This window comes from Thunnus maccoyii, chromosome 1 (assembly GCF_910596095.1).
Source record: "Thunnus maccoyii chromosome 1, fThuMac1.1, whole genome shotgun sequence".
Taxonomy (NCBI): Eukaryota; Metazoa; Chordata; class Actinopteri; order Scombriformes; family Scombridae; genus Thunnus; species Thunnus maccoyii.
Window position 1 is genome coordinate 1,878,417 of NC_056533.1, and position 20,843 is coordinate 1,899,259.

General features: G+C 39.3%; 1 protein-coding gene across 2 annotated transcripts; it reads left to right on the forward strand.

Annotated features, from left to right (window-relative positions):
- Positions 1-5,216: 5,216 nt before the first annotated feature.
- On the forward strand, positions 5,217-19,980 carry gpt2 (glutamic pyruvate transaminase (alanine aminotransferase) 2). Of its 2 annotated transcripts, none has more exons than XM_042417423.1 (11): positions 5,217-5,814; positions 7,342-7,431; positions 9,448-9,556; positions 11,308-11,441; positions 11,802-12,060; positions 14,075-14,154; positions 14,952-15,088; positions 16,346-16,520; positions 17,235-17,390; positions 18,740-18,852; positions 19,456-19,980. In XM_042417423.1, the coding sequence occupies exons 1-11, from the start codon at positions 5,521-5,523 to the stop codon at positions 19,610-19,612; spliced, it is 1,704 nt and encodes a 567-aa protein (XP_042273357.1). In that variant the 5' UTR covers positions 5,217-5,520; the 3' UTR covers positions 19,613-19,980. The 2 variants fall into 2 exon arrangements, with proteins under 2 accessions (XP_042273357.1, XP_042273360.1); XM_042417426.1 differs by having other exon boundaries at positions 5,219-5,814; positions 11,802-12,045.
- Positions 19,981-20,843: the final 863 nt, after the last annotated feature.

The window sequence follows — 20,843 nt, forward strand, 5'->3', positions numbered from 1 at the left end:
ATTCAGTCAACAGTTATTGTTGGTTTATTGATGTTCTGTTTTATGGGCCATAGCAGAATGTCATATATCATTATTTATCATGATAACACCACAATATACACTCAATGGTCACTTTTCTTGGCCCATCCTTTTTTCCCCCAGAACACCCTGGATTCTTCAAGGCTCAGATTCAACAATGGGATGGAAACCTCCTTGCTCAGAGATTCTTGTCCATGTTGACATGATAGCATCATGCAGTTGCTGCAGATTTGTCAGCTGCACATTCATGCTGCAAATCTCCCATTCCACCACATCCCAAAGGTGGATTGGATATAGATTTGGGCCTCATTTCCCCAAAAGCATTTTAAGGCTAAGATGATTGTAAAAAAAAAAATCAAGCTTAAGAAGTTTTTCCTAAAAGCTTTGTAACTGAAGTCTCTTAGAAATGATGGCAGATTAGCGAGTGAGGCTAAAAGCATCTAACGAAACTCTGCAGCTCACAGGAGGAACCGAAATCCACATGCTCTGTTGAAGTTTTCATTGTTTTTGTACATTTTGAAGTCTTTACTTTTTTCATGAACACTGATGTTCTTTAAGTGAAGTTTGATGTAAACTGAGTGATGTTTAAATTAGAAAATAAAACTAAACAAACACACGCACAAAATTAATTCAACAGTTGATCTGCCCTCTCCTTCATAATACATTCATCTTCTGGCTGAAATGTCACTTCCCCACTGCTATAGTTTCAGGTTCCATATCTTCTCTTTTGTTTTTATTTATGGTGTGTATGGTTTTGGCTTCACGCTTATATACTTTCTAAAACCAGCTTCCACCCACTAATATGAACTATAAAGACTGTGACTCTTTACTGTACATTAAGCTTTGTTTTCATACTCAACAATTTCGAGTATAAAACATTGATTTGTGTAGTTTACAACATCTATGATTTGTGATGTGTATATTTTCAATATGCAAAGTAAAATATATATTCAGCATCATCTTCATAACAAAAGACAGCTGACTTTAAGAAGCTGTTAGTGCATGTGCTCTTGTTCTTAAGTACTGCTTTGGGAAATTCATGTAGAAATTTAAGAGTGTTCATAGAAACACTCTTAACTTTGATTGACTGTGATTGTGAAATAAGGCCAAGGTGACTAGAGGTCACTGGAGTACACTGAAGTGGAACCAGCTTGGTGGAATGTGTGCTTTGTGACACAGTGTGTTATCCTGCTGGATGGATCCATGCTCAGAAGGTATTGAGGGACCTAATGTGTGCCAAGGAAATATTCCCCACATCATTACACCACCAGCCTGAACTATTGACACAAGGCCACTGATCCACTGATTCAGTTGTTTATGCCAACATGCATGTGACAGCAGAAATCTTAGACTCATCAGCTCAGGCGATGTTTTTCCAGTCTTCTACTGTCCAGTCTTGGTGTGCCCACAGTGGCCTCAGTTTCCTGTTCTCAGTTGACAGCAGTGGAACCTGGTGAGGTCTTCTGCTGCCAGAAATTTCACACCTGTAAAGATTGTTGGGGCTCAAACATCTATCTTTACAGGTTTTTTTTTTATTTATTTTTTTTAATCTTCACATCCCACTTGTTACCAGAGGGTTTCTATCACTTCACATTAAGGAAATCGACTAAACTGAGTTCTGTGATGGAATATTTTGCACAAGCATTGGGACTGTTATTTAACAGAATGAACCTTCTTGGTACTAAGACTAACAAAGTTGAATATTTTACAATTAAAACAGAAAGTGTGTATGTAGAACATGATGCTGGTCAGACATTGAGCCAATGAGTCGTTCGAGCTCTAGCAAGAATTCTAACTGCTGTTCATTGTGTGATGCTGCTGAGCTACAGTATTCTGAGCAGGCTTGACTCATCTCAAACAAGCCTATTGCTATCATTTATATGAAGCTATTTGAAATATATACATAATTGGAATATATATTTCTTATATTTTCTTAAGAGAGTTTCAGAAAATACAGGTCCACAAAGCAGTTTTGCATAAACTTGAGCTAATTTACTATTAAACATACATTCGGGCTAGCTGTCAGGATGAAATCATAGCCTATCCCAAATGAAAAGAAAGAAAATTCTACGAACGAGTTCTCTAAATCCTAAACATGAGTTCAAAAGAAGTAGAAAAAAGATTCTGTAATTGAAAACCATTATTTAAAAACAAGAAAATCTATCTTTTCACCCAACCGTGTAATATAACATATTTTATTAATTGTATAAATTGGAATATATAATAAAAAAAAGCCCACAAAATGGAAAAGTGGAGTGTGTGTAATAATATAATTTCTCTAATGAGTCTCCACTTGCACCCTGTATTCTGGCTGAGAAATATTGCATTAGCACAAGTTTTGAACGGTCTGTTCTGATATCATATTGTTATTGACACAATAAAACACCATCACATTCTGACCAGTCAAATGACAGCTGATCCTGGTGCTGTGTGGTCTTACTTCATAGTGAGACTGCTGAGCATTCACATTGTATATTATGTTTTAAAACTGGTCACGTATTTGCTAAAATGAAGGCACAGAGTGAGCACAAACAGAAGAAGTGAATGTGCACAACATGACATATCCTCACCTCAGTGTAGGAAGTTAAAAGACAAAATTAAGATTCTAAGCACTTCCTTGTTACTGAAACGCATAAGATCAATACATCTGCATGGTCAAACAAGAGGCAGGCCAAAGCAGCTTTGTGTGTTTATAGTGTGGTCTAAGTTGTAAACAAAGGAGAGAAGAACTGCACATCCACATCTCTTTATTTATGTTATAGATCAACATTTCAACTCACCTTACTAAGTTGTTAAAACATATGAAGTGAGACCAGCAAATGTCCAACTGTTCAAACCGACTATATGTACATTTATGGCAGAAACTGACAAGTCAAAGTTCAACTGAAATTAAATTACCATTAGATTAAATGACCTTTTCTGTGCGCTGTGTGCGTGACTGCATGTTGTGTGTGGCAACAATGTCTGTGCCGCAGCTGCTGCTGTGTGCGTGACGTGAACCATAGTGTGGCTATGTTGAAATTTGAGCAGGGGGGGGGGGGGGGGCGGGGAGGTCTTTTTATATATTAGGTAAAAACATCTACTTTGCCTGAATTGACTGATAGGATACATACAATGAAAAAAACAACGGTGGGCCTGTCCATAACTAATTTATATATTTTTTCAAATTGTGTTAAAATGTAATAATGTGACAATTATCATGACATTTTTATCAACCCTAATTTTGGTGGCCCCTGCCTGGTACTTGAGGCCCCACGCGCTCTGGGTACTCTGTGTACGCGGAACAGCGGCACTGCATCCGGCAACTCTTCACTACCACCCAGCACCTGTCTTAACTCCTCCATGAACTCCACACAACAGTCTTCCTTGTTTAACTTCCACCATTTGATCCTTGTTATGTCTCCAGTCTAGGGGAAACCTAGACGCAACATGCTTAGAGCCCCCGCTCTTCCCAATCCCAAGAATGGTCAGCCCGACAACCATCAAAGTTCATTATGTAGCAGTTTATTTTTGAGTTGTGCAATGCCAAAAACAACAAACAAGAATTAATTAACCCCACCCTAAACTTCCCTGATGAAAAATAAAGTTGAAACAAAAGACAAAGCTCTAACCTAACTTCTAATTGAGAAAAACAGGAGAAAACATAATAAGTGCCCTGAGATAACTTGTGATTTGGCTGAGTACTGGATAAACATGACCACAATAAGAAGTTCCTAAAATGACAGAAATCAGCTCTTATAATACATCCATGCAACCACCAGGGGGCGATCAAGATGTTTTGGCTTCACTTTTAGGGAGCTGTCATGGGGTGCTTTTCGTTATGCTAATTGTATATTTCCTCACATCCTCTTTCCTCCGTGACCCGGAAACCGATCTCCCTCCACCATCATGGAGGCTATACCAATCCTTTAAATGCACCTGGAGGAGATGAGGAGAGAGGAGAGAGGACAGCAACACTCCTTTGATCCAATGTGTGTATTGATTGGTCGGCTGATCTGACAGGACAGTAAACTGTCGGGCTGCTGTTATAATACAGCAGATCAGCAAAACTACCTGTGGAAAAGGAATGAAAGCACCAACAGCAGCTTCTCATAGCCTATTTATTTATAAAATAAAGATTACTGAATCATGAATCAATCATAAAAACACTACTATTTTTCTTCATAAGCCAAAAGGCTTCTCCTTTCTTCTTCTTCTCCGTTTCAGTGCGTCTCAGCTCCTTCAGGAAAGTATGACGCTGCACAGTCACTTGTCTCCTACAAAATCATCCTGAGCCTGAAAAGCATGTCAGACTTTCACAAACTAAATAAGCAACGTTTTATTTAGACATATTCTTCAGGCTACGGCTGTTTTTATTGTTCATATCGGTTTTGTTCTTTTAGTAATTAACAGATTTAAATGGTCTGTTCGTGTCTTATTCTGTGACAGCCGGATGCTTCTATAGATCTACAATCAAATGATAAAAACATTGGAGCAGTTATCAGGGGTGTTCCTTCTAGCTATCAGTATGTATAAATTATTAAGTAACAGTGTAAAGTATTAATTAATTGTACATGAATTTTAAATGCAAACTTTAGAGTTTAAACTGTTATTTAGTCATTTATATTGCTGACTTATTCATATTTGACATTTAGGATGAAGTGCGTCATGACAACTTGTCCTCTCCTTAAAATGACGCTTTAGTGAGCGAGGAAGTTTCCTCCCTCTTCTCATTTCTCAGTTTGCACATCCTCGATTCCTTTTCTCGCCTCCTCTCATCATGTCTTCATGTCATGTCATGTTCCTCCCTCCTGAGATGCGAGCGGAGGAGGTGAGGAAGAGACACGAGGAGAGAGGAATCGAGGTCACAGGCATTTAACAGAATGAGACATCCTCGCTTCGGAGCCGTCATGTTAATGAAACATGCGGCAGAGCTGCATCATCTGTCCGTTGTTCGGTTACAGCCTGCCGCTGTATTTTCTGTTCTCTGACAGATGAGCATAACAGTGTTCATGACAACGTATATATTTACTTCTATTTCAAATCACAACGTAATAATATATATGATATAACAAGAATGTGCGAATGTCACACATTATTATATTTTATTTAACGCGCGTGCACACACGCATATCCTTTATATATTTTATTGTGTGACGCACTACAAATGGTTTTGTATATTCCAGCTGTGTGTCACGTCTCTTTTATACGTCACGGATGCTGAAAAGACTTCCGCAAAGGATTCACCTGTGCATCCTCGCTCATAGCTCCTCCAGGAAGCCTCTCCTCTCTCCTCGCTTCTCTCTCCTCCAGATGCATTTTTAGGAATTGAAACAGCCTTAAACATATGACGCGCTGATATCGATTTCCGGGTCACGAGCAGGAGGATGGAGGAGAGAGGAGACAAGGAGGCACAAAGCAGAGAAATGAGAAGAGCACAGTGTTACGGTCACGCAATCGGATTGCTGTAAATATTAATCGGTGTTGTTGACTGATGACTCATCGAGCAGATCCAGAGGAAACATGTTTCGTCTTCAACACATAGTCCATCGCTCTCAGCCTGTCCTCCACCGGATGAAGTCGATCAATTCATATCTATGGCAGGATGCGCGACTTAAAACGCAGGGGCCTCCAGTTCAGTCTGGACTGAAACGGTTCAGCACAGCAGAGGCTCCTGTGGAGGCAGGGGACCCATCCAGGATGAGAGAGAGGACCCTGACCATGGAAACTTTAAACCCGCAGGTGAAAGCGGTGGAGTACGCAGTGAGGGGGCCCATCGTTATCAAGGCGGGAGACCTGGAGAGGAGGCTGCAGCAGGTTAGTAGCTACAGTATAGCTAACGTCACTAGCCCACTGGTTTCAAAGATTTGTTTTTTCATCTATATTTACAGCAAATAATTGATATGCGCTGTTTGTAGTTACGTTTGTCTTTAACAGCTGACAGATTCCGTTCACTACCGTCCTGCGCTCTGTCTGAGGATGGAAAGCTGTAAAAAGCTGGTTGAATTTCAGACACACACACACACACACACACACACACACACGCAGCACTACATGCAGCTGTCAATGTCAGCAGAGCTGAACAGGTTGCATCATCTCTCACTATCACAGCTTGTGCTCTGAAGCTCTTTAAAGAGCAGGGGACCAGATCCGGCCATCCAGCACATATATGTACACCCGTGATGAAAGCTGATGTTTGACTTTCAGAGTTGACATCGAAATTTATACAGACATTTTCACAATTTTACTGTAGATAACGAAATAAATACAATGTCCGTGTGAAGATAACTTGTTCCATTAATCCTGCCCCCAGAGAGGCGAGGCATTAAAACCATGGTGTTACCCTGCTGTTGAAATTAAGTCCAATAAACTGCCAGAAATGACACATAATATGGGTCATTCCATGTCAAATCAGACAGAATCTAGGAAAGTGGTTGCAGCACCCTCTCAGATTTTGTTAATGTATATAATGTTTGGGTCCCAAAGATAAATAAGGCCTGTAAAATATTTTTGTTCAATTCCAATGTTTTAATATTTTTTTGGCCCTTGATATATTTTTTTTTAATTTTTACACTCTCAACACCTGATCTGGGAAGCCATGTTTGGGCGTTAATCTTGAAAAGTATTATTCCTAGCCTCACCAAAGTTTGTAGGATGGAAGACAAACATGTTCTCAGTATGACTCAACCATAAAAAGTTTGTACTGCATATGGATTTTCTATAAGGCCCTAGATTTAGAAAAAAAGTGAAAAATTCCTTTATGAGTGATATTGAGGGTATTTTAAACCCATTTTTTGCACCCTTAAGGTATCAATCATTATTTCCTCCATAAATACAATCTTTTGTTTATTTTGTGCCGGTATTTGAGGTCTCTACCACTAATGGACATGAAGATATTAAGAATAAAACAAGGTGTGGTTGCATTTTTCAGCCATTTTCATAGGACTAAAATGGTATGTGGGGTAGCTAGTAGGAAGATGTATGTGGGAATAGCTGTATGCATGATCATTTAGTGTACAAATTCCAATGTCCTTCCATCTTCCCTTCATAGATAAATACACATAGTTAAAGGCTTTGTTTTCACACCGATGGTTCTGTTATGCTGTGGGGGGCATTGTGCTTGCATGGTTTGGGTCCACTTGTCCCCTTAGAGGGAAGGGTCTCCACCTTTACCCTGTGATGAAACATTTCTATCCTGATGGGAGTGGTGTCTTTCAGGATGGTGTTCATCCCTTTAGAAGAGTTCTCAAGACTTGTAGAATTAAGTGCCAAAGCTGAGGAGGTTCAAAAGCCTCAAATTAGCTTGATGACGTATTTATGATGATTTGCTTCTTGTCTCTCCAGGGAGTCAAACAGCCTTTCACTGAGGTCATCAAAGCCAACATTGGTGATGCCCATGCCATGGGCCAGCAGCCAATCACTTTCCTCCGTCAGGTAAGGGTTGAATTAGGAAGCAACAGACCTACTGTTTGTCTTAACTGCTTAAAGCATCTGTCACCTGTAGGTCTTTGTCTACCTAGTACAGATGGGCACTTGATGAGTTACTAGACATTTCGATTGCACTTGAATGAAACACACTTTGACATTGAGTTTGACTTAACATTCAAGCTCAATTAATCAACATTATTTGCTTTTTTCAAGCTGCTTGGAAACAGCAGCTTGAAAAGGTCCAATCCAATTTTTAATCAGAAGCTTTCAGGCACATCCAGTAGCCTTTTTCATTGGATGGGGTTTGCTGGATTGTCATTAAGTGGTTTATTTGTACTTATATGACAACACGTGAGGGGAGAGACCATCAACTGTCTGTGAACACCAGACTAAATCTAGTCACAACATTGTCTAAAAGTGTTTTCATGTTCTTCCTGGTTGAAAGTTTTAAGCTGTGTTGAACCTCTGACCACTGATGGGTATGATCAAAAGAGTGCTCTGTTGCACCTGTAAGTACACCCAACACTGATGTCACTTTGTACTGAGTTGTTCAGATACAGAGTCACTTCATGACATAGAAAGGAAGCTGGAAGACTTGTAGAGGAAATGGCTCAGGTATACTGTGTTTAGACTCACCCTGTGATGCAGGTTAAACCCGTATCAGTTGACCCTTCTCTTGACCAGAAAATGATGTTTAAATGTCATTTAGAGAGAGAGAGAGAGAGAGAGAGAGAGAGAGAGAGAGAGAGAGAGAGAGAGAGAGACAGAGAGACAGAGAGACAGAGAGACAGACAGACAGAGATCTGTGGTTTATCAGCGAAATGTATGAATTGCACAGTAGACTGTAGTCTCTGCTAACAGTGAGAACTAAGACACTATTTCTGTGCATTCGTTATGTAAGGGACTGGTGAACATAATTCACATCAGAATCAAGATTTTTCTACAATTCTGAGTTGGTTCACAGATGCCAAATCTATTTTTTTTTTAAATAATGTAGTTAATAATGTAAACAGACTCAAAGGAGAAGGCTCTCTCAAGCTTCTCATCAGCCTGAAGCTTGTGGATGTGTAAAGTGTGTAGGCACCATGTCCGTCCTCACGTCTCCTCCTCGCATCTCTCTCATATATCCTCACTGGGAGGAGCTAAGATGCGAGTGAGGGAAGTGAGGAGGCATGTTAGCGTAATGAAAAGCACATCTGGTTTGTTCCAGACTTCTTCCATTTAAGAATTCTGAAGGCCACTGTGCTCTTGGGAACCTTCAACGCAGCAGAATTGTTTTTTGTAGCCTTCCTCAGATCTGTGTCTCTACATAATCCTGTCTCTGAGCTCTGCAGTGTGAGACCTCATATAGACAGGTATGCCCCTTTCCAAATCATGTCCAATCAATTAATTTTACCACAAGTGGCCTCCAGTCAAGCTGAAGAAACATCTAAAAGATGATCAAGAGGAATGGAAGGCACTTGAGCTAAATTTCTAGTGTCATAGCAAAGGGTCTCAATACTTATGTCAATGTGATATTTTAGTTTTTCCCTTTTATTCATTTGCAAAAAAATCTAAAATTTTGTTTTGTCAGTATGGGGTATTGAGTGTAGATTAATGAGGGGGAAAAAATGAATTTAAACAATTTTAGTATAAGGCTGCAATATAAAATGTGAAAAAAGTGAAGGGGTCTGAATACTTTCTGAATGAACTATATATTCCCATTCTGCCATATCTCTGTAAGAGTGAGCAAACTGCACCTGTAGTTGAGCTGGTTTGTTCAGTAAACCAGTCAGTTGACCTGTGCTGGAGAGTGACCTCACATTCCCCATAAGATACATCAGCAGGAAAAGTTTAAGCATATGGTCTAAAATTTAAAAATGAAAATGCCTCGTCTGTTTCACATTCAATTTTCCCTATGGAAATTTGTTGAAAGGAGCTTGTCTTAATATGAACTGATCATATATATGAACTAAATGATTGATCTGATTGATTGAATACAATATAAGGAAACTTATCTTTTAACATTTGGCCTTTCTGTAGGTGGTGGCTCTGTGTTGTTTCCCAGAACTGCTGGATAGTCCGGCTTTCCCCGATGATGCCAAACAGCGAGCCAAGCGCATCCTTCAGGACTGTGGTGGACAGAGCCTAGGTTTGTGCGTGTGTGTGTGTTTTCCTGTTTCTGTCAGCTATAGATGGGTAAACTGTGTGTTTGAGAGGAGTGGCAGATTATATAATACAATAGCACATAGAGGCATATTTACCAAGAATCATTAAAGGATAAGGCTGATGATTTTCTATATTTTTCTTATTGTCAACCAATCAACCAAACCAACAACGAACTGATCTACTTACTAGTATCGTTTGACAAGAGAAAAATGTCTATCCTTTCATATTATGCTCTATTGTTTATTTCATTGTGACGCAAATCACATTTTTACAGCAATATTTTTGGTTATTTGGAGTCTGTCCATCTTTTGCACAGATTTACTCTTCTTGGCTTTTTACTTGTGATGTTTTTATTGCTCTTGCTAACCTAACAAGTTTAGTTGTCATCAACTCTCCAAGCCTCCACTGCTATCTGTCTCTACTCTGCTGCACTGCACACACGAGGAGGGCTCAGCCCCATAAAAAGCCAGACTAGTAAATTATGCACATTTGCAGGGAAGAGAAATCTGAAAATGGTGTGCCACACATTTGTTCGTGGTTAAATTTGTCTGTTTCTGATGGGCATTTCTGGTCTGTGAGCCTGCAGGTCTTAAGCATTTACTCTTTTCGTGAGGTAAAACATCACATGCAGACAAGGAGTTAGTTTCTTTTCTATTGGTGTGGTTACTAGGGATGTCACGGTGTGAAATTTCTCCCACCAGTTAATAAACTCATGACAACACCGGTGTCACCGATTACACCGAACATTTTGCAAGATAAGATATGCGTCTGACGCTCATCCATAGAGCACTTACTTTGATTGTCAACGTTGGATTTTTATTTTAGATCTTCCCTTTACTTAAGAGTTAGTGATGGTGGGCTTCAGGCCGCTGCCAGCGGGTCCTCCTCCATGTACAGCCGGCCTGCAGCACAAACAGATGCAGGGACGAGCCAGAGGACAACCACTGCTTAGAACCATACCAGAGAAACCTGTCTGACATCTGGAGAGAGACACACTGAGAGCAGGCTGGGCAGGCAGAGAGTTGCTGCCGAAAACAAGCACCTAGACCTGAGGAGACATGAGAGCAGCTGCTCGCTAACAGCTAATGTTATGTTAGTTTACAGAACAGAGCAGCACTGAGGACAGAAGTCTCAGTCTGCTACTTTTGGCTGTGACTATGCTGCTGCTGCTGACTCACGGAGCAGAAACTCTAGTAGTTTATAATAAACTACTAAGTATTGATAACACGCTCAGTACTTTTTTTTATTTGATGAATGTGGATGCTGATATGCAAAAATGAACTAAATGGGTTTTATTTATATAGAAATAAACAAAATGATGGTATGGGCGATGGGCAAGTAATGTAATCAGTGTATGTCCTAACACCATGTAACACCATGTAACACCATGTAACACCAGTACTACGACTACTGCGGCAAGCCTACTGGTTACTGTAATCAGCTGCGGCAAGTGCTCTGTTCTGCTAATTGTGTGTAGGACATTGGTGTATGGAAAGAAAGTACAACAAACTGTAATTACTAACCACAAGCAACATAGTGCTGCTTAGCAGTGGAGAAACTTCTTTTTTGTGGATTTCATGTAATTTTACCCTTGAGTGCAGCAATCTATGTAAAACATGAAGTTACACTGACTAATATCTCCATTAAAATAAAAGTTATTATTCATATTTATCGTTATTATTGCATTTGAAAAACTATTTGGTGTATATTGTATATTGTGTGTTTTTGGTTCAGGCTCGTACAGTGCCAGCCAGGGAGTGGAGTGCATCCGTCAGGATATTGCTGACTACATCACGCGCAGAGACCAGGGTGTACTTTCTGACTGGAACAACATCTACCTCACCACAGGGGCCAGTGATGGCATCATGGTATGAAACACTGCTTTTGAGATGATGGGAGGGGGCAGACAAAGAAACAAGGGGCTTGACATGAATGACACTTGTCATAATAGTGATTGCACTTCTACCAAAGTGGGAGAAATGCTAACAGCGATGGCAAAGTGAAGCGGTTTCAGAGAAGAGGGTGGAAGAGCGCGGCTGAAATCTGGATCAGTTCTGGCAGGAGTTCGGAATTATTCTGTGCTGAACTGTGTGTGGTGTGATTTCTTAATGACACAAAATGTAGTTCTGTAACATACGTCTGATTGGGTTAGCAGTATGTCAGTTTGATTGTGGGGAGCAGCTTCTACAAACAAATTAACCACATCAGTCATATCTGTTGTTTTGTAGAGCATCCTGAAGCTGCTAGTGTCGGGTCAGGGCAGCTCCAGGACGGGTGTGATGATTCCCATCCCTCAGTACCCACTGTACTCTGCAGCCATCTCAGAGCTGGGGGCAGTGCAGATCAACTACTACCTTGATGAGGCCAATTGCTGGGCACTAGATGTTGAAGAACTGCAGCGAGCTTACCTGACAGCCAAGCAGCACTGCCAGCCCAGAGTCCTCTGCATCATCAACCCTGGAAACCCCACTGGTAGGATGCATTTATGTGTGTGCGTATGTACACCGAACACTTTATTAGGAACACCTGTGTAATATACTGCAATCCAATACAACAGCTCTGCCATAAATTTTACAATTACGAAGCTTATACGTTTCAGTTTTTGTTGACATTGTCAGAAAGGTGATAATTCTACCTTATGTTTATCATTGAGGTTGTAATAGGTGGTGCTGGTGTACTGGTTTGTATTATACTGAAAAGTGTTCCTAATATTTTGCCACCCTCATGTATGTTAATAAGGTGGACAAAATATTAGGAAAACATTTCGATTTAATGCATTGGCAATGAGAATCCCTTGTCCTCATATCAAAACTAGAGTCCAGTGGAAACTGCTTGGTGATCACGGTTACAGTAATCAACTGCTTATATGGATCAAAAAGCTCTGGACAGAATCATTCCTATACGAATGCTGTTTGAATAATTCACTTATAGAAATCAAGTAGTCAGCTAACAGTGTTCATTTTGGGTCTTTTCATACATGAAAAAATATGGAAAAAAAATTAAAAGCTACAGAAATTCTATTTTCTTTTTACTTTACTCACATAATACATGTATGATGTGTATTTAGCGGCTGCACCACCATTATCAGGCGTTGAGGCACACCTCTGCAGGTTTGTGTGGAGGTGCGGGGTGTGGATGATTAATGTAATTGCTGTAAAACAATCAGAAAATAACATTTAATTGCTCTCATTCACCTTTCTCGCTACCACTCTCTAGCTCGATCAACCACTGCTTCTCTCTCTCTCTCTCTGTCTCTCTCCATCTCTCTCTCTCTCTCTCTCTCTCTCTATTTCTCTCATCTTTTTTAAATGAGTCGGGAAGCCATCAGCAAAGCCTAACTTTACTTTTAATGTCATCAAACAAAGAGAAATGTCCTCCCCTCTTCCTAGCAATGTTTTGTCTTCCCTCATGGTAGGGTTGTACAGCGTTACAAGTTGTGTTTCTCCAAAAGTTGATTCTGGTTCAATTTTCTCGCTGCGGGCCGCTGTGGCCTCCACCCCCGCAGCCTAAACACACAATCTATCAGCCTGGTGACCTGAGGTTGGTGCTGAATGCACACTGAAATCATGATGGGAAAAACAAAGTCATTTTCTCTCAATGAAAAACGTAGTCTCCTTGAAGCTTATGACAAGCTGTCAAAAACGAGCCAACGAGATGCAGCAGCGAAACAACAAGCGTTTAAACAGCTGTTCTGTATTTTCAAACAGTCAATAAAATTCAGTAAATACCGAAGCTGCCTGTCTCATTACTTTATATTCATGTAATAAATATACAAATGTCAATTAGATGGTAATTTACGTTAGAAATTAAGAAAAAGAAAAAATCAGTTATAACAATCATCTACTTACAGTGATCAATTTGACATGGACGGACATGATCATTATAAGCGGTTTCCACTGTACTTCCTTGCTTTATGAACGAAGTGTCTGTGTTTGACCAATCAGCCACAGTCATCCCTGCAAACCCCACCCCTAAAGCTTTTTTAGCCCCTGGGACTATCCCACCTGCTGCCTCTGGTTGAAATACAAGTTTTGTGTCTTTTGACCACTTTCACATTTCTATGCTTATTATAGAACATTTAAGTCATTTTTTGTGACATGTGTGTGAATATCCATGCCAGTTGCATGAGAACATACTATAGCTATTCTCCTACTTCAGTGTTTTGTAAACATCAATTATGCTGCAGTGGGACAGTGGGACAGCTAGCTTCCCCTATTCACAAAAATCTCCCAGTTGCTTCCACTGTACTATGTCAGTAGTGTTTGTTGGCTGGGTCAGGGTCACTCTCAGACTGTGTTAAGTTCTGAAGTGTATCAGCATGTAATGCTTTTTACTGTGACACTTCCATTGCTTGTTGCCATATTTTTGAATACCTTGCACCTGGACACTTATACATGAAAGCATATTTGTTGCCATGACACCAGTGTGGTATGTACTTCCAGTGTGCATAGCAGTTACCTCTGTCTTTCTAACCCTCTGACATCCCCTCTCTGTTCTCTAGGTCAGGTGCAGAGTAAGAAGTGTATAGAGGAGGTCCTTCACTTTGCCTATGAAGAAAATCTGTTTGTCATGGCTGATGAGGTAAATTCCATAACTGTCAAACCACATCAATGTCTTCACAGCGCCTGGCTGTACTGCATCATGGGTCATATTCAGATTGAGCAACATGTGGAAAGTTATCTGTATTCACACTTGGTTCTCAGTGGGAGCACCAAGAGGGTAAATTCTCCCAAATTACAAATGGCATACTTGTCCACTTCCCTCTAGTTGTATGTTTCCATGCTAACAGTTTTGGTTTTATTTGTCCACTTTTTGAGATATCTCAAAATGTCAGTATCTCTGAGATTTCTGCAATAAATGAACAGGAAAAGGCCAGAATATATATGTCCATAATGAAGTCCTAATATTGTGTGATGTGTATTTTAATACTAATATAATATAATATACTACTTAGTCTGGCATCCCCAGACTTTTTTGTGTCCCTTGTCTTTAAGTGCTTGCATTTGTGCACATAGCGAACAGATAAAATGCTTTTCTTCTTGCAAATTCACAACTTTATTATTGAGATATTATCATTTCTATTTTTCTCTAGTTTATTCCATAAAAGTAAGTTTGTTTTTTTCTAAATTAGTCAGACCTTATTTTCCAAATCTTAGATTTTTCTTTTTCCCCAACAGTGGTCTTCATATTCTGACGTTAAGAACCAATCTGTGTTTTTTATATTGAATGCCACTGGCTCTCATGTAAGCCTCCCATGAAGGCTACAAACTGCAGCTTACATTGGCTGCAACAATTCCAACAGACTTCCTTTGTCAGTAATTGGAAAGATGTTTTTGTGTGATACCAGTTTTTCATCAACCTGGCTGGTATTTTTACAGGTTTACCAGGACAACGTGTACTCCTCAGACTGTCAGTTCCACTCCTTTAAGAAGGTTCTCTGTGAGATGGGCCCTGAGTACTTCAACAATGTGGAACTGGCCTCCTTCCACTCCACCTCCAAGGGCTACACTGGAGAGTGAGTATCCTCTTATCTGAGCTCTTATCTCATCACAGGATACCTGCACACGAACAGAGTGTACATTTGAATGAACATTAAAATGTGCTTTTACAACTTAACTTACTTTTAACTCCACTGAAAAGAGCATTAGGCTTGTATGCAAGTTAGGTTATTATTAGAGATAGGCCTTTTTTCTAAGAAGACTTCCCAGTTTTCTGACATTCTCAGCTCTGTTTTAGACCTTCATTTCTGCAGTGTTTCTGACAAGTTAGGAGAGACAATTCTTGAGTGTATTCCTGGGCTGTCCAGTTGTGTCTGGAACAGAAACACAATTTATTAGACATGTCTGAGGTGAAGCTGAGCAGGGAGAGGGACGTTTTAGTATTGATATAGCATACAAATGTCAATACATGTCAGTAAGGCTCCACTGTTATCCAAAAGACTCCTACCTGCATGTTATCAAATACAAAGCTATAAAATGAAAATTGTTCTTTAGAGGAATAGTTCCACATTTTGCGAAACTCAATTCAAGTTTCTTTGTTGAGTTAGATGAGAAGATTGATACCAGTCTCAGACATGACAGTGTATCAATCTCCTCATCCAACTCATAATAAGAGAACAAATAAGTGTATTTTGCAAAATGTTGAAATGTTCTTTTAAGACAAGTTCAGTATATTTATGAAGAACTTAAATTGACCATTAGAGTCGGCACTGCAGTTCAGGCTTTTCACATTCGTTGAGCACAGTTTATGTTCATACTCAGTCAGGTTTCACACAGTTCAGTAGCTCCAGCCATCGGTGGTTAGAGCAGCTGCCAGGGCAGTGGATAATTCCTGGACAACTGCAGCCTGTGCTCATGTATAAAGTTCAGACACAACAGACTGACTAATGCACACATGAAGGCACAATTAAGCAGGGCTGTAACAGACACAATGGTTCAGTATTTCTGATTGTTTCTGTTCACAGAGACATAACTAACTAACTTTTTTTCCAGTCCCCTACCCATTATCCAGTGTCGCTGTAACTGACTGAAAAACCAAAAAACTTCTAAGCAGTGGATCTGAATCACTTGCTCCAACTCACTTATGTTTTCTATATGAGCCACACATCTCATGGAGAAATTGACAGTTTTTTTTTTTTTTTATTTCACTGAAGAACCAAGTGGTTTGGTATGAATACTTGTATTATTACACTCCTAGTGTAGATTGCCTTTTTGTTGACCCATGACTTTCCATGTCATTTGTCCACTACTCTGTGTTTCTGTCTCCCACCCAGGTGTGGTTTCCGTGGAGGCTACATGGAGGTGTTGAACATGGATCCACAAGTGAAGGCCCAGCTGGTCAAACTGCTGTCTGTTCGTCTCTGCCCTCCTGTCTCTGGACAGGCAGCTATGAACGTCATTGTAAATCCCCCCAAAGTGCATGAGCCCTCGTATGCTCAGTTTACCAAGGTGTGTGTCTCTGGCCTCTTGTTGTTCAAAATAACTGCAGATGTTCACAGTGTCCAGTCAAAAGGACATGGTCAAAATACTTCGGTTGGGGGGGGGGGGTGCTTATTATATTTGCTACATGCATTGACATATGAATATATATATAGTAAACAAGAACAAACATACAGATGATGTAGGACTACAACATTTTAATACACTGCTATTGCCACAGGAAGACATGTAGACATGCCTCACAACGTGATTAGATGTGAGTTCAGCTTTAATTAATTAAATTAATTAAATTAATTAAATAATTCATTCATTTTATTTCAACAAAATATTTGAAAATATTTTCACAATGGTGCCCCCTGTCTTTGCATGAATCCAGTGGAATACTGTCAGTTCTCAGTAGAAGGGAGAATCTCAGGGCACCTCTCACATAGAGCAGGTCTAGACCATACTCTTTTAATTTACAGAGACCCAACAATTTCATATATATATATATATATATATATATATATATGTATATATATATATATATATGTATATATATATATATATGTATATATATGTATATATATATATATATGTATATATATGTATATATATATATATATGCACTTTACAGTTTTCACCTGAGTAATGGGTACCCCCACCCCGTGTGTGTACAGTGTATGTGATGCGTACCTGACCATGAGTTACCTTGATTGTTTTATGTGTTATGTTGGTGCCCAGGAAAAGAGCTCAGTCCTGGATGCCCTGGCTCACAAGGCCAGGCTTACAGAGCAAATCCTCAACTCGGTCCCTGGGATTAAGTGCAACCCAGTCCAAGGAGCCATGTATGCCTTCCCTCAGATCTTCATCCCACCACGAGCAATTCAGGAAGCCCAGGTCTGTTACTCTTTAGGCACTCTTTAATGTAATGGAATTTTTCCTGTGCTGTGTTTTTTTTGTTAATTGATGCAAAACAACAGAAGTTCACTTCACAGAACAATAGGGTCCAAAAGTCTGAGACCACTTTCTCACAAAAATAAATGGGAAAGTGGTCTCAGACTTAGTTATTTGTACTACTTCCACCAACTGACACCAAAATTCATGTGTACATGTACTAGCTCTCCAAGTAATGTCAAATTTCTTGAAATATTTTAATGCCTTAGATTTTTTTCATTTTTTTTCTTATATCTTAGACATATTACGTAGCTTTAGTGGTCTCATGCTGCCTTAGTGTTTTTCTGTCCATGTGCGGGTCTCTTTCTCTCCCTTGTATTTAACAGCTTACTGCAGTCTCTTATTGCCACTGAGAAATAGTTCAGATGGGTAAGCTTCTGTCTGGTAAAAGATGCTTTTTACAGTCTGTTTGCTGCACATGTCATTTTTTTTTATTTTCATCAATTATTGACATGTGATGCACTTAATTTCATGATTAAGATGTGAGGTCATGTCTTTCTCATTTTTAAGTATCTTCACAGTATTGACACAGAGCCAGTGATTGCTTCTGTCTTTGGAAAATCTGTCATCTATCTCTCTTTCTTAATCTGATGCTCAGTTGACCCCAGTTGAGGATTATGTAAATTGGACTGTGAGGCTATAAGGAAACCTGTCTTTTTTTTTTTAAAGGGTTAAGGTTAGTTAATACTGGATAATAATGTGATATTTCATCACAAATTGTTTATGTAATACCGGTGTATTCACTATGGTTGAAATTTGCTAATCGCATTATACAGACACACACTGATAGTTATATCAAGAAATTAAATGCAATCCATAATTTCTTCTGTCTCACTGTGAATAAACTCTGCAGAAGCTTTATGGCGATGAATAAACCATATGTACATGTGTCACTTGTAATAGTCCTGCACTGTCTGACAGTTCATGGAAGTTGAGAAGTCACCTTCTGTTAACGCTAATTAGACTGATGTCAATCACACATCCATTTTTAAATATAGCCATCCACTGCATGTCGAAATGTCTGTGCATATCTGCTAGCTTGTGTCAAAAGTCCAAGCTATGCCTTTATCTTATACATACACTTAGAATAAGTGGCTCATAAAGAATAAATCGTCTGATCCCAGCATGCATTGAGCGACAGGCAGTGAATTTCCTTGAACATGTGTCCGGTCTGTGTCCAGATGGAAAGCAGCTGAATAGAACAGAAGCATAATTTGGGGGCTGAGATCACAGTGGGTATGAGATGGAAATCAACTAAATGTATCGTTGCTGTCTCTGTGTATCTGCTGCAGTCCCTGTCCATAGCTCCTGACATGCTGTACTGTCTCAAACTGCTGGAGGAAACAGGTATCTGTGTAGTTCCAGGAAGTGGATTCGGCCAGAGAGAGGGAACCTATCACTTCAGGTTAGATATGAACATTTTCTTCCACCAACAGTGTTTATTTTATATGATTTGAGATCATGAGATTTATGTATCTCAATATTCTTTCATTGCCTAAAATTGTTTGAGACTGAGTTTTATTCAAGAGACAGTTTTGTACCACGGATTGTCCCATGACTGACTGCTGACCATACAGCATCACAGTTGTGGAGCTGTTTGTACTCTGACACGGATTATTAAACATTGGCAAATTGTGTCAAAGTTCACCAAAATTGAAGTTTGAGCTGAGATTTACTCCCTCCACATCTCCACAAATGAATCCACCAGCAGCTGCCAGGGGAAATTATTTGATTTGGTATGATGTTTCACTGTCACAAAAATGCTAATGTGATTGGGGCCTTAAGAATATGGGAAACAAAAAAAGTGAGAGGCATCAAGATGCATGCTAGATCATTGTGTGATAAAATCATAGCTCACTGAATCTAAATAAGATGGTATTCTGAGATTACCGTTCCCAGATCTAACATGTGCCGTAACATGTCTTTTAAAGCAGTTTATGGTAAAAGTGATGATTTAATATGAAGACAGAAAATGCGTTGACTAAAAGAAAACACATTTGTTTCCTAGAATGACCATCCTACCAAGCCCAGGGAAGCTAGAAGTCCTCCTGGAGAAGATGAAGGAATTCCACCTCAGATTTCTTGAGGAGTATTCACAACAGGAACAACAGATCACCATAACCAACCAAGACCATCACAGACAAATGTCAAAGCAACCAGACTGATGACCCGTACACTTGACAGTTTCTGTGATTTTAATATTGCTTTGAGTTTTGTGTTACAGAAATATTGTGCCTTCTCAGATGATATTTGAAGAGGCACAGGGTTCTCTACTCGTCTAGACATGTGGCCCTCTCCTCAAAGCCCTGAATAAGAGAACACACAGTATAGAGAAATAAGAGGAACAGTGTTCCTATTTTCATCTAGGTAGTTCCTTCATGCTGTCATTGATCTGTACTCTGTGCCTTAGTGGTGAACTTCCACTGAGAATCCTGCATTCAACCATCTGCTTTTTCTTCCACTAACATCTCTTTCATGCTTGGCCAAGGACTTCACAGCTTGTTACATTATTGCATAAAGATATCTCTTTGAATGCCTCTGTGTATAGTATACTTTTTTTTTTTTGCTTGTGTTGGTATTCCCTTATATAACATTAAAGGATCGGTTTCTCCAAATCTCAAAAAAAAAACTTTGTCTCACTGTTATCTAGTCATGGAATGAGTTTTTGTTTTACTTGTTTTCTAGAAGTCTGTCTCTGAGATGTCTGCATTTACCCCAATACAGTCAGTCTGAGTGGAATCCTTTTATGGTGACAGAAATGAAAACTCCACAGCAACGTTTCTCAGTGACAAAACATTCCCTGAAGGTATCCAAAATATTATCATGTTAAGATGGTAAGATTGAAAGGAACGGTTGCAAATTTCTTTTCAGTTCATAGTAAACTGTATTTATTTATTATTACTAATACACACGAACATGCTTACACCATGACTACAGTATGACTTTACCAGAATTCATTTGTAAATTACTTTGAGCTTCAGAATTAGGGTTAGGGTTAGGGGTTAGTATTTAAAGAGGCTTTAGCATCAGTGATAATTAACATTAGTGTTAGCTTGTTCTCCTTTGCTGTTATTAACCAAGGTATTATTAAAATTGGTAAATAAACAGGATGGACAAAAGGTCAAGAGTTACATAGTGTACAGTAAATACATGAAGTGTTAATGATTAAAGTGTCATTCAATTATAATTCTAGATTTGATGATAAACATAGCAGCCATACCAGATGATTACAGATAACAATTTGGTTGTTTATTGCTTGTTTTGTAGTCCTGAACCCTACTAGGGATATGAATTCATAGGGGATTGCAAGGCCCTCTTGATTTTCAAGGTTCGTAAGAAAAAGAAATTGCCATATTATTGGTGTTCTATCAAGGTTCTATCAAGGTCTTCATCTGT

Coding starts and splice junctions, on each gene's coding strand:
- gpt2 (XM_042417423.1), top strand. CDS start 5,521: ATGTTTCGTCTTCAACACATAGTCCATCGCTCTCAGCCTGTCCTCCAC. Junction 11,442..11,801: donor GGGCCAGTGATGGCATCATG/GTATGAAACACT, acceptor GTTGTTTTGTAG/AGCATCCTGAAGCTGCTAGT. Junction 16,521..17,234: donor CGTATGCTCAGTTTACCAAG/GTGTGTGTCTCT, acceptor GTTGGTGCCCAG/GAAAAGAGCTCAGTCCTGGA.